This window comes from Hyaena hyaena, unplaced genomic scaffold (genome assembly GCF_003009895.1).
Source record: "Hyaena hyaena isolate Hyena2069 unplaced genomic scaffold, ASM300989v1 scaffold_392, whole genome shotgun sequence".
Taxonomy (NCBI): domain Eukaryota; kingdom Metazoa; phylum Chordata; class Mammalia; order Carnivora; family Hyaenidae; genus Hyaena; species Hyaena hyaena.
In genome coordinates, this window is record NW_024081017.1 from 405,929 (window position 1) to 429,132 (window position 23,204).

A 23,204-nucleotide genomic window follows, 5' to 3' on the forward strand; every position below is an offset into this window, starting at 1 on the left:
CCCCCAACCAGGGTGCACTCACTTACAGGGGGACCCTTTGGCCCGGGAAATCCAGGAGGGCCCTGCAGACCTGGGAGGCCCTGAAATGGAACCAGAAGCCATGGCCTCATCCCTTCTGCACACCGGGCACGGCACCAAACACGCTACCCAAAGTCACTCGTTCCACTGTGGTTATTCACATTTTATAGAGGGGGAAACCGAGGCCCAGAGAGGTGGAGTGACGTGCCCCTGGTCGCACAGCGGGTGAGTGGCAGAGCTAGGACCTGAACTCACAACTCCCGACTTCAGACGCTGCGTTCTTTCCACTGCGTCCTAACTACCTCCCGGGTTCGTCTCCCATCCGGAAACCCCACACTCACCTTTTCTCCAGGGATCCCCGAGGCTCCGTCCTGGCCCACGTCGCCCTGGGACAGAGTGGATGAGATTCAGGCTGCGGGACAAACTCACAGGGAGGGCTAAGGGGGGGGCTCGGGGAGCCCGGGCCTTGGGGTGGGGGTGGGGGCCTGATCGCCCACCCAGCCCATACCTTGAGGCCTGGTTGCCCGGTGGGACCCGGCTGCCCCCTGTCTCCGCGGGAGCCCTGAGCAGCAAAGAAGCAAAGATTAGAAGTGAGAGGCTGTGGGAGTCTAGAGACAAGCCCGGGTCGCCTGGGCCGCCTCCCTCGGTGACCCCTCCCTGCCCCACCAGGGACACAGAGACGACCCAGCGGCTCTGCCTGCCCGCTCACGATTCCCCCCGCCCCCCGCCTCTCCTCTCACACCCCCTCCTTCCAGCCCTGCCCCCCAGGCCCAGCAGAATGGGGGAGCGCCCCTCTTCTTACCGGTGGTCCCCGCTCTCCTTCCAGGCCCGGCTGGCCTGCCTTGCCCTGGAAAATCAAGCGGGTGAGGCGGAAGCAGGAGGCGGTTACAGCACAAACGCACGACACACACAACCAGGCTCAGACCCAGAAAGATATCTGCTGTACATTTACGCACAAGCCTTACAGCAGTGCGCACTGGTGATCTGCAGCCTCAGGCTGACACGCAGGGCTCGCCACGCAGTCTGTCCCTTGCACACGGTCTACGCAACCAAAACAGGTACGAGCGTGGATTCATCTGAGGACGTGGTTCTTATAAATGCAGCAGTGTACACAGACCGATGTGTCCATCTACACAGCTACAGTGCGCACACAGCATATGCACGCACGTGTGTGAATGCCTGTGCCCCTACACACATGTGCGGTCACACACGCACACGCAGGCTTATGTCCTCGTTTGCCACAGGCCCACGGGTTGTAACACCCAGCCACGCTCTGAGCCACATGAGAGGCACGCGGGCTGCATGAGTGCACGCAGACTCCCAGGCAGCAATGTGAGGGGGGTCACCCACCTGTGCCCTGCATCGCAGGTGGGAGTGTGCATGCCCACACGTGGTCCCAGGCTTAGCTACAGGCGCCTCCCCACCCACGCAGAGCGGCCCACCCTCCCCCCGACCCTTGGACTCACCCGTTTCCCTTTTTCTCCTAATGGTCCCAGCAGCCCGGGAAAGCCAGTAGATCCCTGAGTTGAGAGAAAAGACAGGGGTCGGGGGTTTGAGTGGGTGGTCAGCAAAGTTGACCCCTCACCCTTCAGCCACTCCATCCTTTCCAGAAGTTTCTTTGGCCCTTCCAGCCCCATCCTCCTCCAAGGCAGCCCTCCTCTTTCCCCACCTTCACCCTTGCTCACTCCATCGCAGCCACACTGGCCTCCTCAATGCTGCTCAGGCACACCATTACACTCCTGCCACAGGGCCTTTGCACTGGCTGCTTCTTTTGCCTAAAACGCTCTTCTCTCAGGTCCCTGCACAGGCAGGTATTCCTCATCATTTGGATCTCATTTACATGTCAATTCCTTAGAGAAGCCTCTGTCACCATCCTGGCCACCACATCCTCCAAATCACCCTCTATGACATTGTCCTATTTTGTTTTCACATGATATATTAAAATGACCTTGCTCACTCGCTTACCTATCCATTGTCTGTATTCTCCGCTCTGACATGGTGGTCCGATATTCTGATCTTAATTCCCTCAACCTGGTACATAGTCAGCGTTCACTCTATATTTGTTAACTAAGAGACTCCAGTCCAAGCTGTCCTGCCCGTCTGAGAGGCGTCCTCCCCCCTCCCCCCAGGGGAAGACATTAGGCTCTGTTATCCCCTCCCACTCCTCACCATGTTTTGAATCCTAGACCCACCATCAGACTAGCTGTGTGGCCCTGGACAATGGCTTACCCTCTCTGAGCATCAGTTTCCTTATCTGTAGCCTCAGGATACCAACAACACCTCCCTCTCAAGGTTTTGGTGAGGATTAAATAGGATACTGTATACAAAGCATTTTACACACTGTGTGGCACATAGTAAGTGCTTATGAAATTTCAGCTGTCATTATGCATGCTGATCATCACTGACGGCTATGCACTGAAGGTTTGTGTCCCCTCAAAATTCGTATGTTAAAGCCTTATGTTGAAGAATGGTTATTTAGAAGGGCGCCTGGGTGGCTCAGTCAGTTAAGCATCTGACTTTGGCTCAGGTTATGATCTCATGGTTCATGAGTTTGAGCCCTGCGTTGGGGTCTCCACTGACAGTGTGGAGCCTGCCTGGGATTCTCTCTCTCTCCCTCTCTGTCTCCCCCTACCCTACTTCCTCATTCTCTCTCCCTCCCTCTCTCTCAAAATAAATAAATAAACTTAAAAAAAAAAGAATAGTATTTGGAGGTGGGACCTTTGGGAGGTAAGTAGATCCTAACAGTGGAGGCTTCATGAAGGCATCAGTGTCTTTTTAAGAAAAGGATGGCACCTGGGAGGTTCAGTTGGTTGAGCATCTGACTCTTGATTTTGGCTCAGGTCACGATCCAGGGTCACGGGATCGAGCCCTGCATCAGGCTCTATGCTAAGCACGGAGCCTGCTTGGGATTCTCTCTCTCTCTCCTTCTGCGCCTCTCCCCACCTCCTCTCTTTAAAATAAATAAAATGAGGCGGGGAGGAACTTTATTGTTTTTAATGTTTTGTAATTTATTTTTGAGAGACAGAGAGAGACAGAGCACGAGTGGGGAAGGGGCAGAAAGAGAGGGAGACACAGAATCTGAAGCAGGCTCCAGGCTCTGAGCTAGCTGTCAGCACAGAGCCTGATGTGGGGCTCGAACCCATGAACTGTGAGATCATAACCCGAGCCGAAGTCGGACGCTTAACTGACTGAGCCACCCAGGCGCACCGAGGGAAGGAAAAAAAAAACCCTTTAAAAAGAAAAGGAGCCTCTCTCCCTTTCCCCAAACCATGAGAGACTCTTGAATGCTGAGAACAAACTGAGGACTCATGGGTGTGTAGGGGGGGAGAAGGGAGATGGGCATGGAGGAGGGCACTTGTGGGGATGAGCACTGGGTGTTATATGGAAACCAACTTGACAATAAACTATTTCTAAAAAATAATAATAATAATAATAAAAATAAAAAGTAAACTTCAAACCATAAAAAAAAAGGAGCCTTAGGTGTCTCTCTCTCCTTCTCTTCCTCTGTCTCTCTCTGTCCCTCCCTCCCTCCCTCCCTTCTTCCCTCTCCTTGTCTCTCTTTCTCTCCCCCTCCTCCCCCTGACACCCGCCCCCACCAGCCGTGTGAGGACACAGAGAGGAGACGGTTGTCTGCAAACCCGAGTCCTCACCAGAATCTGGCCATGCTAAAACTTTGCTCTCAGACTTCCAGCGTCCAAAACCACGAGAAATAAATCTCTGTTGCTTCAGTCACTCTGTCTAAAGGATATTTGTTATAGCAGCTAAGACCCTGCCCTGGCTAAGACACTGACCTCAACTTAACCAACAGCCTTCTTTCGTGTACGGTTTGATGCCCAAAACACACAGACTGGTCATGGCTAGGAGGCTTTGCTCTAACTCCCATGAGCTCCGGCTCCAATACGTTGAGTTCCATTCTTAGTTACGGTGCCTTGAGCTTACTCCCAAATCTGTTTATGTCAGTTGCCCTTGCTGTCGGAGTCATGCGACTTAGTGAACATTTACAATGGAGGGAATGAAGAATGGAAAAAAGGGACATCTACCAACACTAAGTCAAATGGAAAAGACTCAATACAGAGAGAAGCCACTAAAAAAAAGTCACTGTCAAATTAGGCGTGCATAAGATGACTGCCAGATGGAGATGACAAAGCTATGGTACTCTGGAAGGATTCTGCACTCGGATCTCTTCCCAAGTGTCTAAGTTTCTGCTGCGCTTTATATAAACCCACACTATAAATCATCAGTGATGTAATACGGGTGTGGTTTAGGCAGACATACATGTCTAATCAACAGCTTCATCCATCAAAACATTGGCAAAACAAATGTATACTTTATATAAGTGCATTTTAATGTGTTATAATTCCAGATATGTTAAATATATATTTTTTAAGTTTATTTATTTATTTTGAGAGAGTGTGTGAGTGCATGAGTGGGGGCGGGGCAGAGAGACAGAGGGAGAGAGGAAATCCCAAGCAGGCTCCATGCTCAGCACAGAGCCCGATGTGGGGCTCGATCTCACAAACCGTGAGGTCATGACCTGAGCCAATGTCAAAAGTCAGATGCTTTACCAGCTGAGCCATTCAGGAGGCCCTTTCTGTTTGTTTGGTCTTATTAAGTTTATTTATTTATTTTGAGAGAGTGAGAGCATGTGCATGAACATGAGTGGGGGAGGGGCAGGGAGAGGGGGAGAGAAAAGTCCGATATGTATTTTTTGTGATTCACCTCCTTACTGACTTTGAACCGACCTCAATCACGCCAAATAAGAAGGATCCTACAGTTTGCTTATCAAAATTAGCAACATTACTATGATCAAGTTGATGAGACAAATACAGTATTTGTCCATTTTGCAGCCAAGCAAGGGGGGCTCAAGAGACTTGCCCAGGGTGACTTAGCAGGTAAAGGGTGGGTATTTGAACCCAAGTCTAATGCCAAAGCTCACATCTAATGCTGGCTCTCAGTGAGCCATGGGGTGGACAGCTCACTCCCCTAGACCACAGCCTGGCCCTCCAGATGTTAATTAGTCTCTGAGTCTTGCCCTTGCCCATCTCTAACCCCCTTAGCTTCTTACCTTAGGGCCCGGACGTCCTGGGTAACCTGGGAGACCTGGAACCCCAAGCTTGCCCTGCCGAGAAATGATGGGACAAAGGTCAATGGTTGACACCTGAGGATCAGACAAGACTAGGTAGGATGGCTGGGACATGGTGACCGGGACAGCAGGGTAGAATTCAGGGAAACATGAGTTCAACTCTTGGCTCCTGCCTGCTACAGGCATGTCTTTGGGCAACTCATTCTATTCTATTCTGTTCCAAACCTCAGTTTCCTTGTCTGTAAAATGGGGGTAAAAAATGCCTGTTGCCTGTGGTGGTTATGGGCATAAAAATCAGATAATGTATGTGAATTTTTTCTAGAATGCTGCGTTAAGGAATTTGAGATGTAAGTGTGGTCGCAGTCTCCTGAGGCTGGACATGAAAGAGCCAAGGGCAGAAGGCAAAGGGCCAGGGAGCACCCTTGCTGCAAGATGGGAAGCAGTAGGGTAGACTGGAGAGGGTGACCAAGGGCCATCACCTTCTCCCCAGCTGGGCCTGGGGGCCCCTCCTTGCCAGCCAGCCCCTCCTGCCCCTTCAGCCCTTCAGGACCATCCTCTCCCCGAGGACCGGGGGGCCCGGGGGATCCCTGGAATAGAAAGGAGGTATCAGACCCTGTGTCACTCTTGCTCACGCCAGCCCCATCTTGGCCCCAGCACCCCCTCTCCCCAAGCTCCCCAGAACCACTAGATCCCCCATCTGGAAATGACCTTACCCGATCTCCTTTAAGACCCCCATCGCCCTTGAAACCCGGGAAGCCATCCTCTCCCTGGGTGAGAGAGAGTGTAGACGTCAGAGGTCAGGGTTCCAGGGAAGGGACACAACCAGAGTCCCGTTACTGGGGCTCCCCTCAACCGAGAATCCCCTCCTTTTTTACCTTCTCTCCTTTCTCCCCCTGGAGGCCACGGTTGCCAGAGGTACCCTGAAAAACAAAAACAGATCTCCAGTCCCTCACCTGCTTACGAAGGGCTTTCCAACTCAGTTCCCTGTCCCCAACCAGCCAGGACAGTCCCAAAAGGATATCGGACAGGAGTGGAAGGGGACAGCCTCAGAGGAAATGACCTTCCTCCAAAGCCTTGCTAGTGTGGTGTGCAAGAAGCTGCCTCCCCACCCCTCTTCCCACTGGCAGCCTCCCAAGGTCATCTGTGTGGGGGTGTGCAGGGAAGGCCAAATTTCCGAGTAATTGATTCCAATCTCCCTGGGACACTGTGTCCACAGTGCCTTCTGGCAGCAGAAAGAAGACGAACATTCCAGGCCCCAGTCTCATTCTAAAGGCAAAGGAATGTTCCCCATTGTGCTGGCTACAATGCCACTCTGTGCCTAGCAACAAGGCCAGTCTGTGCTTAGCTACACCAAGGCTGCTCAGTTCAAGCCCAGGTGCCCAACCCTGGGCTTGGGTTGCAATGAAAACTGCACTTGGCTACAATGTGACTGAGCTCAGAGACTGTAATGAAATTGCACTTGGATACAACATAACTGTGTTTTGACAATAGCATGCCTGTCTCCAGCCACAGAAAGACACAATGTAACTGAGCTCAGAGACTGTAATGAAATTGCACTTGGATACAACATCACTGTGTTTTGACAATAGCTTGACTGTCTCCAGCCACAGAGAAAGACAATGTTTAATGAGCTCAAAGACTACGATGAAGTTGTACTTAAATACAGTATAAGCATTTTGAGGCTAGCCTGGCTGTCTCCAGCCTTCAGGCAATTCACTTGACTGCAGTGTAACCAAGCTTGGCTATAGTGATTCTCTGACCCTGGCTACAATGAAACTACATTCATATATATATATATATATATATTTTATCTATATTTATATTATTTATATTTATTTGTATTTATATTTATATATACATAGGACTCTGGCCAACTACGGTATAACCACCTCCTTGCTTCTGATATAACTGAGCTTGCCTACAATGCAAAAATGTGTCAAGCCACCTCTTGGCTACCACCAAACTCTGTTCTTAGACCACAGGTACCATACTTGGCTACAGTGTAATTGGACTCCTACAAACACAAATTCCAATGTCCCTGCCCTCGGTCAACAGTATGGCTCTTGGCTTATCCCAGCATTTCTGTGCTTGAGGCTCATATGGCTCTGGGCTTGAGTGAACACAACTGTCTGCTTCACTGCAGAGCACTGACCTGGACTGTGCTTCGGCCTTTAATGCGCCTAGCTACTCTTAACCACAAGGTGACAACCACATTACAGTACTTCCATTTGGCTCTTCAGCTCCAGCTAACACACACCCTTCTACATATTGTCGCTCAGACTGAAACCCCACTCCCACCACATCTTTCCTGCAGATCGATACCTCTCAGCACATGTACACAAGTTTACCGTGAAGATAGTTCCCTGAAGCCAATGCCAATGAATCACCCCTACTTGTGGGCCCCAAGTATTACCTACCTTCACACCCCGAAGTCCAGGATAGCCTGGGGGTCCTGCTGACCCTGGTGGACCCTGAGACGGAGATAAGATCAGTGCCATCGTGTCTTTCCCCGCTCCATGTTCCCAGTGCCCTCACTCCCCTCCTCATGAGCCCCTGACCCCTGGCCCTGCCTACCAACCCTCATCCTCAACCCAGCCTCTCTCCAGGCCACTCACCTGGGCCCCTTTCTCTCCTGTGGGGCCCTCATGGCCTGGGTGACCCTGGGGAAAGAAGTTGTCAGAGACCTGGATGTGCCATCCAAATTCCCAAGACTCCCCCTTGTCCTTCTGCGAGTACCCCGTTCTCACCGGAGGGCCATCGGAGCCTTGAATGCCTGGGATGCCTGGGTTTCCAGGGGGCCCCTGAAAGAGGGTGAACAGTAGGAGACAGAGTATCAGTCTGGCATCCCACCAAAAACAGCCTTACTCAGACACGCAGCTACATCAAGGTCACAGAACAAGCAAATCCCACAGTCTAGGAACTCTCTCCCTAGCTCTGCCCAGACTTGCTGTGTGCCCCGGGCAAAGCCCCTTTCCCTCTCTGAGCCTCAGAAATCCTCCACCTCTGGGAGAGTGGAGACAAGGGAGGTAAAAACAGTGTGAGGAACATGTTGGGCTGTTCCCTTTCTTTAGAAGTCCTCCATCTTCATCTGAAGAGAGGTGGGCCTACGCAGGCGTGAGATGTTCTCCTATATTCTGCACATAGTCGACAGGTCCAGAGGCTGGCACCTTGGTCCAACAAAGCCAATCATTTTCTTCTGAAACTTTGAGGTAGGCGACACCTCACTTCATAGAAACTATGATCAGGTAGGTTTGGGTATAGAAACTATAAGGTCGTGCGGACCTAGGGGCTGAAATGGTGACAAATCGTGCAGAAATGGGACCGGGGGGCCTGGGGGGGCGAAGACAGACTAAGGTACGTGCAGAAGGAAGCCTGTCTGCTGAGGGAGATGGAACAGACGTGCAGAGGGTTGACACCACAGGATCCCAGTGAAAGGCCTTTCCTGGCCCTTGGGTCTTACTAATATTTTTGATGGCTGGCTTCTGTGGGTTCCCCTAAATCCTAACCATATCCCCTTATTTCTGTTTCTCCCATCAACCCTTTCTCAGCAATGATTTTTTTTTTTTTTTAAACTCTCGGCTTGTTTAAGGCTTACTGAGATTTATCATTATCTAGGGCTAATCACATGGCTCCGGTGGGAAGCTTTTCCTGCAGACAGAATTGAAGGAAGAAGACAGAAGGTGCTGGTAGGTGGGGTTCTCACTCACCTTCTCCCCAGGAATGCCAATGGGACCTTGGGGTCCTGGGATTCCCTGGGGACGTAAAAAAAGAATTGAAGGTGAAGGAAGGCATGAGAAAGGACCAATGAGCTGGGAAGCGGGAAGGCTGGGAGTAGTCTATGACCATGGCTGGCTGCTGCCCCCCGCCCCCAATTATTGAAAATGATAGTTCAAACCTGGGATCCAGGGTTTCCCTGCTGTCCTGGGGGGCCGGGTTCTCCTGGAGGACCCTAGGGGGAAAGTGGAGGTGCTGTGATGCTGGAAGCGATTGCAGTGTGGACGGGTCAGTGAGGTTGACACGGGGGTCATAGGAGTGGACAGACACATGGACGGATGGCCACGGGGTCGGAGGGCAGAACACGTACCACATTTCCTTTGGCTCCTGGAGCACCATCAATTCCAACTACACCCTGGGGGAGGAGAGGGTGTGAGACCTGGGCAGACACCACACAGGAGCCTGAGTCTGAGACACCGAGAGGCACAGGTGGGGAGATGAGCAGGCAGAGAAATCAGGTCACAGAAATGGGCATGCGGAGGAGACAGAGGTGGGAGAAGGATGAGCAGGGAGGTGGACAGACAGTGACAGTCTTACCGGGCGTCCCAGGGGACCAGGGGAGCCTCTAGGGCCGATCAGTCCTCGGGGGCCCTGCAAGGAGGTAGGGGTATGATTCCAGCGCCGCTGCTCTGAGGCCCCATGAGCCCTGACTCCCCGCCCGCCCCCCATGCCAGGCAAAGGGTCCCAAGGTCCCTGATACTCACTGGTTCCCCAGCCTGGCCAGTGGGCCCCGGAGGTCCCTCTGCTCCCTGTGGGAAAGCATTCGTCACTTGGTAAGGGGAGAGGTGTGACTCAGAAAATCACCTTCCCTCATCCGGGCAGCCTCTTCCGGGGACCCCAGAGTCAGAGCTTAAGGCAGTAACCAACAGAGCACATGTGACTCAGTTCAGATCTCTGACCCCAGGGCTGGACCTGCAGTCTGGAGTCCCACCTACTAACTCGGGTACTAGCTTCCAGCCTCAGCCTATCTTTTTGAGCCCCAGTGAGGATCCTGACCGCCCCAGCGCAGACCCTCACCTCTCATCCTGGCCCCTGAATCCTCCAGTCCTCTCTGACTCTCATTCTGGCTTTCTCGCTTCTAAACCTTTCCCTCGCTTCCAAAAACTTACCTTCTTACCATCCTCTCCTGGGGGGCCAGGTTGCCCCACATGGCCAAAGTCACCCTGGAGTTAGGAAGACGGGAGTTCAGAGTGGAGATGTGAGGGTAGTGACCAGCCTCCCAGGGAAGGAGATTAGGTACAAGGGACGAGAGTTCAGACATGGGGATGGAGGCTCTGATCTTGGCGGGGGGTTGGGGGGTAGGGAGGGCATCGCGAATATTAGGAGGCTTGACATGCAGGAGGGGCCTCACACACTCACCCTTTGGCCCTTCTCACCAGGCAGCCCTGGCAGGCCATCAAAGCCCCGATCACCCTGCACAAAGAGACACCACCTGAACCCTGAATCCTCAACCTGACAGTCCCCCCAAGCCCCAATCTTGACCGTATCACCTACCTTAGGTCCTGTGTCCCCTGGGAGGCCCCGGGCCCCATCTGCTCCAGAGCGGCCCTGCCAGGGAGGTGACAGCATCAAGACACCTATCACTATCTGCTGAGTCCCTCCCTCATGAGGAATCCTGGGGGATTCTCTGTGTACCAATTTAACTTCCCAAAGACAACCTGTCCGTTATTCCTTATCTGCAGGCCCTTTCCTCTAGTCCACATCACCAGGATCACAAAAATTAAAATCTGCAGTCTCCATTAATTGTCCAGTTCTTCATTCCCCACTGCATTTAAGCTTGTCTGGAGTTAGCTTGCTCAGCATCTCCCTCAGTTTGCCAGTCTTTTCTTTTGCACATGCTGTTCCCTCTATTGGAATGCCCTTCCTCTCCTGTTTATTTGGTTACACCTCATGACCCCAGTTCCAGCATCGTTCTGTCTAGAAAGTCCTCCTTGACTCTGTGACCTTGCCAGGTTCCTTTGTGACACACTCGGGGGGAACTGCCATTCTCTGTCCTCCGTGTCCTTATCCCACCAATGACACCGGCAGGCCCTGTGTGCATGGAGCCGAGGCCCCTGCTGGGTGTGGAGGGGTGGATGAGGGATGGCCTAAAGACTTGTGAGTTACTCACCATCTTCCCCTCCCGGCCAGGGGGCCCAAGAGGTCCCTGAAGGCCTCGGGGACCCTAGAAGAGAAAGCAGAATAAGAAGGAGAAATGACTTATTTTTTTTTTAATATTTTTTTAATTTATTTCTAGGAGAGAGAGAGACAGCGTGAGCAGGGGAGGGTCAGAGAGAGAGGGAGACACAGACTCCGAAATAGGCTCCAGGCTCTGAGCCGGCAGTCAGCACACAGTCCGACGCAGGGCTCGAACCCACAAACCGCGAGATCATGACCTAAGCGAAAGTCGGACGCTTAACCAACTAAGCCACCCAGGCGCTCCAGAAATGACTTATTTTTAATCATTCTCTAGGAAGGGCAGTAATTGCAAAGGTATCCTCAGCCCCTTTGTCATTGTCCTCAAATAGCACTTTACCCTGTGGCTCTGGGGGAAGACGCTTCCCACCCAATCCTGCTCCCCACCAATCTCACCTGTGGTCCCATTTCTCCCGTCTCTCCTTTCTGACCGGGATACCCAGGAAGACCCTTGGAGGAAAAGAGATGGGGAAGTGGAATTAGAGGGAGGCTGCCTCTCTCCACTGATGTATCCCCCTCCTCCCTACAGTCTCCTTACTCACCACAGGGCCTGGGCGCCCAGTGAGCCCCACTGGGCCAGGGGGACCTTTCATAGACAGCTGGAAAGATGGAGGGGAACAGATCCTCAGGTCTCCCACAAAACCCCAGCACCCTCCAAAAAGGCATCTTCAGGAGACAAACATCCACATGCCTCCTGACTCGCCCTCATTATCCCCCATCTCTGTCACTCCCTCAATGTCCTCCATCACCCCCGTTGGCCCCTTGATGATCGTCCACTCACCTGAGCCTGTTGCAGGACTGCCTGAGCCTGGGCTTGCTGGAAGGAGACTGGGGGTCCTTTGAGGGAGCTGCTTGCAAACTGGAACTAGAGGGCAGCTAGTCATGGCGGGAGCCCAAGGAGAGGCCCCTCCTGGGTCAGGACTACACCCCCCAAGATGCGCCACCCTATCTCCCTCTTACCGGCATCATGATCACAGTGCCTGGTAGACCCCGGATCCCATCGATGCCAGGGATTCCTGGGAGACCAGCAGGACCCTGAGAGAGGGAGAGACACAGAGGGGGATGGAGGCAGGGAGACAGACAGACAGGGATGGGAGATAGAGATGGAGGGGGGAAGGGGAGAGACAGACGGGTGGACGCAGGGAGAGCGAGAAAGAGAACAGGCAAGAGAAAGACAGGGGGAGGGAGAGAGAGTCACAAAAGGTGGCAGAAATGGAAAAAAAATAAAGGCAGAGATGGAGAGGCAGAGAAGCCAAAAGTAAAGAGATGGAGAGAGAAAGGCAAGGAAAGATAAAGACAGAGGGAGGAGAGACAGATGGAGAGACTGAGACAGGGGAGAGAGAGCGACAGAGACATAGGGAGAAAGACAGAGATGAAAAGCACTCAGGGATAGAGACAGATGGAAGGAAGCAGGGGATAGGCCCCCAGAGACAGGACATGGGCCAGAGTGAGAATTCACAGACGGAAAGAGAGATGAGCAAGTGGGGTCAATGCCAGCTTCGGCGTGAGGTCCTCAGTCTCTGCCTCCCAGACCCATGTTCAGACATACGCATTCCAAACATCAGCTCCACAACCTGAAACCTCACTCTCCCAAAAAGATACAAGCCAGAGGGAGTCTCTTACCGGTAGGCCAGGGTCTCCAGGGAATCCTGGGGGCCCAGGAGGGCCTGAGGGGCCAACCACCCCCTGTTGGAGACAGAGGAACAGAGGTTCGTGAGAAGCGCAAAGCTCAAGCCAGACCAACTTCTGACCCACCACTGACCCTGACCCCATGCAGACCTCCTTACTCATCACCGAGTCATTCCTGGCCCTTCAATACTATATTGATCCATACGACCCCCCAACTTTACATCCCCACCCCTATTTTGATTCATCCTTTGAGTCTTAAATATGCAAAAATCTTTTAATGATACGGCAATGTTACAGCTAAACCCTCCACCCCAGGGTCTCAAATATCCCAACTAGAAGAGAAAGGAAGGGGGAGAGGGGTGAAGCCATAACTCACTTGGGGTCCTGGGGCTCCTGGAGGTCCCTCAAACTTCTGTCCCTGAGGGAAAAATGAGTGTGACCCCCATTCTAGCCCAGACGTCTCCACCTCCCCCAGCCCCAGGCCCCTCACCTGTTCAATTACTGCTGGTTCTCCTTTTGCACCCTTCTCTCCAGCACCCTGGGGCAGGGGAATGGACAGAAAAGAGGTGTGAGCCCTGGCCATGGCCAAGGAGAAGAGCATGGACTTCGGAGTGTGCTGTAGGGTCCTAATCCTGGAGCTGCCTCTCACCAGTGGGGATGGGGAGTAACTCATTCAACTCCTATGGCCTCACCTGCAGAGTCAGTAGGCAGATGATAACCGTGTATGCCCGCCGGGAAGAAGAATAAATTAAAACTAAGGTTGACCCATAACAAGCACTCAGGGTACGTGGGCTATGATCACTCCCCTCCTCCCTTGTCCAGTACCAAGGCTAGAACCTGGGCCCCTTCCCTGTCTGACTATTTTCCTAAGCGATTGTATCCAATCCCTTAGCTAAAGGCAGCATCCCTCTGTTGACGGTTCCCAGGTCTTTATCTCCGGCCTACACCATGTCCCTTGAGCTCCAGAATCTTCTAAACAATCACCCACTTGGCATCTCCATTTGGATGCCAATTTAGCACATCCAAAATGAGGTCCTTGATTCTTTCCACCCGCTCTTCCTTTAGGCTTCCTCACCGTAGTTGCCACCATGTGTCTACCAAGTCATCCTTGAATCTTTCTCCAAGACCAAAATGGAGCATGGCCCAAATCGGTCCACTTTCTGTCCCCACCGTCACCACTCTGATGGAGGTCACCACGCTCTTGTTGCATAGACTAGAGGTTTCCCTGCTGCCCCTCTGGCTCCCCCTACAGTCCATATGCTGTTCAGCAGCCGGAAAGAGCTTTTAAAGCTCCAAGTCCAATCGCGCTCCATGAGCTTGACCAAAGGGCTTCTGATCAAGGGGCTTCTCATCATGCTTGGACTAAAAGCCAAACGCAGAATTCTATACATCGAGCCATCCATTCACACAGTTCCTGTCACGTTAATATAGTGATAATATTTATCAACTCCAGTGGGGGTGGGGTGGGGTGGGAAGGCATTCTAGGCAAGATTAAAAGAAGGCAAGAGAGGAAATGTGGTCTTATGTGGTTCCAGGCAGGAACCCCCTCCCCAACCCAAATTCTCAGACTCACAGAAAAAATCCGGAACTGAGTCTGTGATGGGTGTTCTGCTGCCCGGAAGACAGGCTCAATGGTAGAGCCACCTCCATCTTTGTCTTCTTCCGCTAAGTTAGTCTCCAAGGTCCTCAGTTCTGTTCCAGTGTCAGGGTCCAGGCCCCCCTGAGGACATTGGGACAGACCAAAGATTGCCCGATGTCCTCATTTTCTGCCACCACCAATTCCCAGGACTGTCCCTTCCAGCCCCATCCACTTCCCACTGACCTCTAGCATCGTGACATTGCGGCCAATGGTCACAGTAGTGGTCATGACCAAAGGCGTGGGAGTCGGAGGTAATGTTGGAGCTGGTGTCTCTGTTTGGGGGATGTCAGTGAAGGTCTGCAGCAAGGAGAGAAGTATCAGGTGTGGGGTCAGTCCAGGAAAGACAGAAAGAGGAGACAGGCTCTGGCCCCCAGCAATGCCCAGTCTGGGGAAGGAAACGAAGGAGAATCTGCCTCCCACCCAAAAAAACCATCAACGGGGTATAAGGTAGGAGACTGGTCAGTGGAGGCAAATGTGTTCTGACTGGATCAGGACAGACAGCTCCTTGTGTGGAAGAGGAGCACGGCTAGGTCAGGTCTGGGAGACCTACAAGGCAGCGTGGGGCTGGTCAGAGTCAGGGTCCAGCACTCAGAGCCAGACTCCCAGAAGCCTACCCCACATGTCTTCTCCCACGGCAGAGCTCAGTGGCCAGCCAGCCAGGCCACAATCTGAGAGGCCTGGACAGATGTCGAGGAATTTGGTCAAGGGCACAGAGAAGGTAGGAGAGGTCCAGGCCCGTCCTGAGGAAGGAGTTGGGGAGGAGCTCTTTTTCTGGGCCGGAAATGATTATTTCTCTCTCTCCACTGATATAGTGCATCAGTGAGAACAGATGTAATGTACCCAGTGACTCTGCTCCAACCAACGATGCCTACCCAGTGACCCACCAGCTAATGATCTGCCATTAATGGCCTCTAATTATTCCTACAACCAGTGACCCATTAGTGATCCTCTAATTAATGACCCCCATCAATAGCCCCTAACTAATGATCCCACTAAGGGACTTAACCAATGACTCCTCCAACTAATAACTCACACTACTAGCCTCCCAGCAATTATTCCTGTAACTAGTGATCTACCAGTGCCCCCCCCCAAATGACTACAATTAGTTACTTTCTCATCCAGTAACCTCCCCAACTGGTGACCCCAACCAGTGACCCCTCCATAACAAGTACTAGCTAGTAGACCCTCAACTAATAAGCCTCACCAGTGACCCCCAGTCAACTATTCCCCTAACCAGTGATCCTCCAACAAGAAGCAACCATGAGTGAGCCCAGTATGGCTTCCCAACCAAGGACCCCAAACAGTAATTTCACTGATCAATCAATGACCCATCAATGACTTCCCAACTAATAACCCATCAGGGACTTCCAAACCAATTATTTCATCCATGACCACCTAAAAGTCATTTCTCCAAGTGGTGACTAAAACTGGTGACCCCACTAGTACCTTCTAATCAGTGACCCCCTACTGATGACCTACCTTCCTTCCCAACTAATAATCCCCATCAATGACCCCTTACCATTAACCCTAAACCGATGATAATAACACCAACAGTGGTCTCTATCAATGACTTCCAAAAACGACCCTCACGTAGGGTCTCCCAAACATCTCCCAATCATCAACCTCAATCAATATCTCCCTATAGTGACCTCTCAACCCACAAGCTCTATCAGGAAAGCCAAATAGTGGCCCCTCATTAGACTTCTCCAGTGAATAACCCTCACCAATTACCTACACAAGTCAACCCCAAACAATGACCCTCTAACTAATGAACCCATTATTCACCCCAGCTAATGGCTGCCCTTAAACAGTAGCCTCAATCAAGAACCTCTTAATATAAGGTAATCTGGGTGTGCCCTTTTCCTCCAGCCCCTCTGCCACACAGACACAGTTATCAGTCAGCTGAGAGAAGTCAAAGGTCAGGGATTGGAGACCAAAGGCAGAGAACTTGGATGAGGTACCAGCAGTCAGTGGGAGTCAGAGACCAGAGGTCAGGCAAAGAGCAGAGGTGAATGGCTGCTGATTCCTTACCTGGTTCTCCAAGGAGCCAGGAGGTAGGCTTGGGGTGAGAGTTTCCTTGTTCTTCTTCTTCTTTCTGCCCTTCCCCTTACGACCTCGCCCTTTTTTCTTCCCTTTTCCCTTCCCCTTCCGTCGAGGGGGAGGAGTTTCTGGCTCACCCTGGGGGACCTGTGAAGAGGACAGCCATCAGCTCAAGAGCCCCTCAGTGGAGACCCCATCGCTCAGTTATCTGCGGCTATGCTGGCACATGGCTCCTTGGTCCCATGTTTTGAAGCCAGGGATCACTCAGTCCTGTGGCCTAGGGTCAGTCATACAATCTGGAGCCAAGAATCACTCAGTTATGTGACCTAGATCAAGGTCACTCATGCCTAGGATCGTTTTGAGGGCAGGAGTCACTCAGTCCCGGGTAGGGGGTCAGCATTCACTCATTCCTAAGACCAGGACGCAGGGACGACTCGGCCTGACCTGAAGACAAACCCCTCACTTACCCCTGTGGCTACGGGGTCCAGGCTGTCACAGCCAGGAAGGTACCTCTCACAGGCCTGGAAGGCAGCCTGAGGATCCGGACTTATCAGCAACTCCTGAATATCTCCCTGGGAAGAGGAGGGGGGTGGACAGGGAAAGAGAGACACAGGCTGACTCTGACACCTTACTCCAAGTACCAAGGCTTGGTATTTCTCTACCCAGGCCACCATAAGTATAAGGAGGGGGTGGCCCCTCCACAGCCCCAGCAATCCCTCTGTGCCTCAAAACTGAGAGGAGGGAGATTCTATCATGGTCACACCAAACCACAACCATAAATCATACCCGACAACACCTGTCTCACCAGAGGCACATTTATTCTTTTGCTCTCAGGCACATGATGACGCCTAATATGTGCCAGGTGCCCTTCAAGGTATTGGGGATAAGGAGGGGAACAAGGTGAATGTGGTCCCTGGTCCACTGGCGGGGACACACATCACAACCACACATAGCACTGTCACCAGTAAGAGTCACCATACCAAAAACACATCTGTCACGAGGCACACAGCACCATGCCTTGCCAGCACCCAACATCACGATCAGCACCCGCACACAGTCCCACACCATCGTAACAACCGGTACAGTCCCATGTAACCACCATATTCTACCCCGAGTCAAGTATGTGCCATCGCACATTATTGTTTAGTGGCTCCACAATCTCACGCACCACAAGATGCACGTGATGCATTCCACTCCCTCTTCCCAGCTTCCTGGTCCTGGGTTGAAGCTGGACAAAACTCCTCCCCGTCCCCTGCCTCAGTTTCCCTGACCACTGAACCCCTACCTCAAAAGTCTCCTCCCCGAGGTCCTGGGTCCCCAACACGGTGAGTCCAGCTGTGCTAATGAATCGAGGCCCCTGGCCCAATGTGGGGGGCTGAGGTTCACAGTCAGCCACCAGAGTCACCATCCTGCCATCCACACTGATTGCCACACGGTGCCACCTGCAAGGGGACAGTCTCAGTGGGGAGATGCTTCTCACCCCACTTCTCTCTGGACCCCAATCTTCCCTCTACTCACCTGCCGTCCATGAGGTTGACCTGCTGGGGGAGAGGACTGAAGGAGTCACCTAGGAGGCCCAGAGCTGGCCCTAGAGCCAGGCCCAGCTGCCGAGCGCCACTCTCATTGTAAATGGACAGAAGGACAGACTGGTTGGCTGGCTGGCCCCGCAGAGTGATCAGCACGGAAAAGTTCTCAGGAAAGTGCCCATCTGAAGGGGCAGAGGGAAAGGGGCAGCTTAGATGACCTGGCGGGGACCCATGCTCCCAGGACAATCCCCGGCCCCAACCTCTCCTGCACTGACTCACCTGGAAAAAGCTCCCACGTAGGGATGCCAAGTGTGCTGGCCTTGCCAATCCTGAATGCCCGGTCACCCTCCGGGGCCCTCTGGGGGCAGAGGCCAGGCCCCTCAGAAACCCCAGCCTGGCCCCCTCGCACGCCCAGGGCCTTCAGCACATCCACAGGGTCTGCTGTAGAGAGAAGCCGGGTCACAGGACAGTTAAAACAAATCTAGGACCCCATGTGAGTGGCTGAGGTTTGGGGGATTCGGCCCCCCATGGTGCTTGTGGGTCAGGGAGAAGGAGCAGGTCTGGGACCCGCACCCATCTCACAACCCCACAGCTGCTCCAGCCTCATCAGCCTGTTGACTCCTATTCCCCACCCCCCTTGGTTTTCGGTGAGGGAAAAAAAAAAAAAGCTGACCTACTTCTGTGATGAATCAAGGCTTCCTGGCCTGAGCCCCAGAGCCAGGCTGTCCCCTTCTCTGCTCTCCCTCACACCAACTCCCTGGGGCTGCCTCCCAGCCTGAAGCCCCCTGCCAGGGGAAACCCACTTGGAGAGGGAGGGCTCCTAGTGTGTGTTTCCCCCACCTCCTCCCTCTGACCTCCTTTGACCGCCACTTCCTCTGAATTCCTCCACTACCTCTCCTGACTTCTTCCTTCTGACCCCCTCCTTGATCACCAACACCCATGACCTCCTCTCTCTGCCTGACCTGGTCTCCGCCATCTGACCTGTGACCTCCCCATTTTGTCACCTTCTCTGACCTCCTCCTTATGACTACTTCTCTCTAATAACCTCCTGACCTCCTCCCTCTGACCCTATCCCTCTCATCTTAGCAAAGGAAGAAACTGGTCTGGCCCAACCAGACCCTAATCCAGGCCATCCTACCGGCCCCACCCGTACAGCAGGCCCGTGCTAAGTGGAACCACATGGCTTGGGCAGGGGAGGGCGGGGGCTCCCCCTGGGCCCAAAGCCCCTGCCTGCTCTCCCCTCCCCCCAGCAGACTGTCCCACTGACCCCCTGACCCAGCCTCTTGGCAGGAGCCAGATTCTGTCGAATCTGCCCATGACCTCACTCTGGGGGCGGTTCTGCTGACCTCACCATGGGGAGTCAGGGTGGGGGGCCAGACTTGGGGAAATAGGGGCTTGGATGAGGGACCCGCCATCCCAGCTCCTCCTGGGTCAGACGCTTCATTCTCCAGATTTACAGACCCCTATTCCAGCCTCAGCTCACTCTTGCCTCCAATCCCCTGTTCTTTCTCCTCTCCCCCCCCCCCCGCCCCTCTCTGTCCCACTTTCTGTGTTGGTCTTTCCAGGTCTCTCTCTGCATCCAACTCTGAATCAGTCTGTCTCTCTCACTCTCTTGCTTCCTAGCTCTTTCTGTGTGTCTCTTGGTATTTCATTGGTTCTCCTTCCTCTTTCTGTGTGTGTGTGTGTGTGTGTGTGTGTGTGTGTGTGCGCGCGCGCGCCCGCGCACGCGCATCTGTGCAGGGGGGTTTCTCTCCTCATCCCCCTCTCTCTCCATCCACACCCCCCAATTCTGCCGCTGCCACCATAAGCCCCATCTCTAATTGCCTGTTCTCTGGCTAGGCTGTCATTAAGAGGTATTTGGGTTACAGGCCCCTGGGACTAGGATCTGGGCTCCCAGGCTCTGTCAACCACAAGGGTCACTCCCCCATGGAATGATCATCCCAGCTGCCCCCTCTCCATGCTGGAGCCCAGTGGAGGGCTGAGAGTCACGACCCCGTACAGAGTGGCTCTCCCAGGCTTTCCCCTCACCCGGACCCCTGTCTCAATGCAGCTGGACGGGGGGGGGTAAGAGGAGGTCCTCTCGGCCAGCTGCTCATTCACATTTAAAAATCCTTCTTAGCACCTAACCCGAATGTCTCCTCCTTCAATCTTGCATCTCTTCTGTAGTGACCTTTCAGAAACTGACTGCCCTTTCTTTTCATGGCTGGCTTTGTGACAAGGGGACACACAAGAGGCATTGAGTCCTGCCTGCAGGGTCAGAGAGTGGGGGTCTGTCAGGGACCCAGCCTGACCTTCCCCCCACACTCTCCCCTGTGCTGGTCAGGGCCCCAGGGAGATGTAGATGGGGTCTAGGATATGAAGGGAGGCAGGCAGAGTCTAGGCTGGGACATGGTTGGGATCTCCTCGGATGTGTAGGAGAGCACAGGTGTGAGTGTGTGTGCTACTGTATACATGCATGAGATTGTGTAAGCATGTGCATGACTATCTATGGACCAGGGAGTGGCTGGGCATGTTGTCAGTGCATGCCAAGTATCTGGCCTACAATGGAGAGACGAGGTGCAGTGATTTGACGTGTGGCTGGGTGTCTCCTAGCAGTGAGCTCACAGTACTGCTGGTCACGCAGGTGACTGTGATTATAATAGGTCAGACGTGAGAGGGGAACTGTAGTTACATGGGAGAGTATGGCCAAGTCGGAGAGCGGGTGACTGGTTTTGAATGCTGACTGCGTTGCGTGGATATCAGTGGAAACATGTGCAAGAGCTGGAAAGAGTAGGCGGGTGCCCAAGGCTGTGACCCTGTGGCGGGTGGCTGCTGGGGTTGCCTGGGGCGTGGGCACCGGTGTTTCACATTCCTGCTGTCCCAGAGGGCTTATATTTTGAATGAATGCCTGAGATTGCACGACTGTGTGGATATGTCAGCATGGGAACGGGACAGAGGCCAATTTAGGATAATCCACGTGAACAGGCACCTCCCTGAACTCCAGAGAAAGTGAAGGAGTGTAGGATGGTGTGAGTGTGTGTGTGCGTGTGTGTGTGCGTGTGTGTGTGAGTGTGTGTGTTGGGGGGCTGAGCTCACCCTAGGGAGAGATTTCCAGGAGGGTCTAGCCCAGCCTCTCTCAGATCAGGGATGCCACTCGAGGGACCACGACCTTCCCAAACCCCTGGGCGCCCCCAGCCGCGAACCCTGTGGGGCGGAGCTCGGCGTCCAGCCAAAAGCGCGCAGCTGGGCGTGCGTCAGCGCTGACTCACCCGTCCGCCGGCCCCCGGGACCCTTGGGGCCCCTGAGAAATTCCTCAGGAAAAACACCCGCAGCGCGCCCAGCTGGGGGGAGCAACTTCCACTTCCGCCCCCGCCCGCGCTCCGCCCCGCCCCGCGCCCCGCCCCGCCTCGCCCCTCACCGCTGCCCTCCCGAGGCCCTGTCCATGGTGCTGATCGCGGCTCTGGGGAGCGCAGGGTGGGGGGAGGGGGAGAAGTGGGGGCAGAGGAGGTGGGCGCGCGCCAATCGGAGGCAGAGGAGGGAGGATGAGAATGGGATGAAGCCATTAGGGGAGATGCAAAGGAAACTCTGGATCCCCGGTTAGCCCCCTCCCATACTCGTCCCTACTCACCATCACCCCCAGAATCATCCACTCACGTCCAATGGGCAATTGTTTACGCCCCAGAATCACAACCGACCCTCATCGGGTCACCCCAAAGACAATCAATCACAGGCGTAATACTCACACGATTATGCTCGTAAGTCAGCCCCACCAGACACACCCACAACTCACAATCATACCCTTGGTCAGGGATGATCCATCACCCATGTTCGTCCAATAATCGTCAACTCCCACGCCCACTTTCCACACACACGATTTCACTTCAAATGGCCTCACGCACATTGCCGCACACACCACTCTACATCGCATCCATACCAACGCATCCACCAGTGAAACCCGGTCACACGTTTCCCCCCTCCCGCCTGCTGTCACACCCACAAGTCGCCCAGAGTCGGACACGCGAGCCCGAACACAATACTCTATCCCCGCGCAACGCGCACGCCGTCCCCCCGCCCCCCATTCCTGGCTCCACCCCATCTTTTGGGATCTCGTTAGGTCCTGCCCGGGGTCCTTTCCCTATCTCCTCCCTCCCGGCTCACCAGCCTGCGTCCGGAGCAGAAGCTGCAGCGAGGCCAGGAGCAGGCAGAGGCCGGCCCGCGGCTGGCTCAGGCCTCGGCGACTCCCCATCCCGGCGGGCCCCACACGCAAGGCGGGGACCGTCCGGGGCGTCTACGGGGCGCGGCGGCTCCTCGGGCTCCGTGCGCTCACTTGCCGCGGCCGGCTCCACTCGGGATCGGCAGGAGACTGCAGGAGACCCCGCCCTGGCCTCGCCCGGCGCTCCAGCGCCCGGCCGGGCGGGGCTCGCTGCAGGGAGGCGGGGGGGGGGGGTGGCTGACAGCTGGTGGGGGAGTTGGGAAAGTTTGTGCTGAGTGCTGATTGGCCGGCTAAGGCTGGAGCCCTGGGCAAGGAGCTGGGCCCTTTATGCCCCACCCCACAGTGGAAGAAAAGGGTCACTCCCACCCAGCCTTAATATTCGGGGTCTGTTTTACCCCAAACTCTTTCCTCCTAACCGTCTCCCTCAAAGGAAATCTTAGTGTCATTCAAACCTTCAGCCTCCATCCAGGCCCTGAAATTAAGGGATATAGCTTTGTACCAAATCTTTTCTGTCTCGCCCAGGCCCCCAAATGGGGTTCCAGCCTGATGCCAAATTCTGTCACTTGCTTTATCTCGGTGGCTTAGCCACACTATGAAAGGTACCAGCTTCATCCCAAGGGCTTCCCTTCAGGTGTCTAAATAGAGAATCCTCATCCCATCTCCAGCCTCACCCCAGATTACAAAATGGGGTTCCCAGCCTTACCCCAAACCCCCATTTCTCCACCCAAATTCCAGAATTGGATGTGCTGGCCTCACCCCCAAACCCTCGACACGGATTCCAAAACAGAGTTCTATATATTTCCCCCCAAACTCTTAGTCTTCAAACAAAGGGTCCCATCTCCATCTCTAGCCTTCCTGTCCCCTCTCCCAGACACGGGTCCGCAAATGGATGCCATAGCCCCAATTCCAAATCTTCACATACGCCCCAATTAAATGGGGGAGTCTGGCCCTATCTGAAAACAGAGCATGCTGCTGGGGAAGGTGGATCCCTGCCATTTCTGGGGTGAGGCAGAGCTGTCTCTCATCCTACTGGGACCCCCGCTGTGAAGCTCCCTCCCCCCAGGGGATCACAGGGAGCTGTCGGTGCAATTGAACAAGCACAGACTTGCAGGCTCTGAGGGTGCTTCT

At 54.0% G+C, this 23,204-nt stretch overlaps 1 protein-coding gene across 2 annotated transcripts in view; it reads right to left on the minus strand.

Annotated features, from left to right (window-relative positions):
- Positions 1 to 22,201, minus strand: part of COL5A3 (collagen type V alpha 3 chain) — a 37,847-nt gene extending 15,646 nt beyond the window's left edge. For both annotated transcript variants that reach the window (XM_039250990.1, XM_039250988.1), the window contains exons 1-36: positions 22,022 to 22,201; positions 18,164 to 18,325; positions 17,877 to 18,066; positions 17,644 to 17,800; positions 16,826 to 16,930; positions 16,350 to 16,505; positions 14,502 to 14,615; positions 14,253 to 14,399; positions 13,170 to 13,217; positions 13,056 to 13,097; positions 12,674 to 12,736; positions 12,011 to 12,085; positions 11,832 to 11,915; positions 11,593 to 11,649; positions 11,447 to 11,500; positions 10,986 to 11,039; positions 10,370 to 10,423; positions 10,235 to 10,288; positions 9,985 to 10,038; positions 9,580 to 9,624; positions 9,413 to 9,466; positions 9,186 to 9,230; positions 8,997 to 9,050; positions 8,809 to 8,853; positions 7,849 to 7,902; positions 7,717 to 7,761; positions 7,519 to 7,572; positions 5,977 to 6,021; positions 5,815 to 5,868; positions 5,581 to 5,688; positions 5,084 to 5,137; positions 1,485 to 1,538; positions 821 to 865; positions 527 to 580; positions 360 to 404; positions 27 to 80 (exon numbers count right to left, since the gene is read on the minus strand). In XM_039250990.1, coding sequence (XP_039106921.1) covers positions 27 to 80; positions 360 to 404; positions 527 to 580; positions 821 to 865; positions 1,485 to 1,538; positions 5,084 to 5,137; positions 5,581 to 5,688; positions 5,815 to 5,868; positions 5,977 to 6,021; positions 7,519 to 7,572; positions 7,717 to 7,761; positions 7,849 to 7,902; positions 8,809 to 8,853; positions 8,997 to 9,050; positions 9,186 to 9,230; positions 9,413 to 9,466; positions 9,580 to 9,624; positions 9,985 to 10,038; positions 10,235 to 10,288; positions 10,370 to 10,423; positions 10,986 to 11,039; positions 11,447 to 11,500; positions 11,593 to 11,649; positions 11,832 to 11,915; positions 12,011 to 12,085; positions 12,674 to 12,736; positions 13,056 to 13,097; positions 13,170 to 13,217; positions 14,253 to 14,399; positions 14,502 to 14,615; positions 16,350 to 16,505; positions 16,826 to 16,930; positions 17,644 to 17,800; positions 17,877 to 18,066; positions 18,164 to 18,325; positions 22,022 to 22,109 — 2,667 coding nt within the window. In that variant the 5' untranslated portion in view covers positions 22,110 to 22,201. The remainder of the gene's footprint in view (positions 1 to 26; positions 81 to 359; positions 405 to 526; positions 581 to 820; positions 866 to 1,484; positions 1,539 to 5,083; positions 5,138 to 5,580; positions 5,689 to 5,814; positions 5,869 to 5,976; positions 6,022 to 7,518; positions 7,573 to 7,716; positions 7,762 to 7,848; positions 7,903 to 8,808; positions 8,854 to 8,996; positions 9,051 to 9,185; positions 9,231 to 9,412; positions 9,467 to 9,579; positions 9,625 to 9,984; positions 10,039 to 10,234; positions 10,289 to 10,369; positions 10,424 to 10,985; positions 11,040 to 11,446; positions 11,501 to 11,592; positions 11,650 to 11,831; positions 11,916 to 12,010; positions 12,086 to 12,673; positions 12,737 to 13,055; positions 13,098 to 13,169; positions 13,218 to 14,252; positions 14,400 to 14,501; positions 14,616 to 16,349; positions 16,506 to 16,825; positions 16,931 to 17,643; positions 17,801 to 17,876; positions 18,067 to 18,163; positions 18,326 to 22,021) is intronic.
- Between the last annotated feature and the right edge of the window lie 1,003 nt (positions 22,202 to 23,204).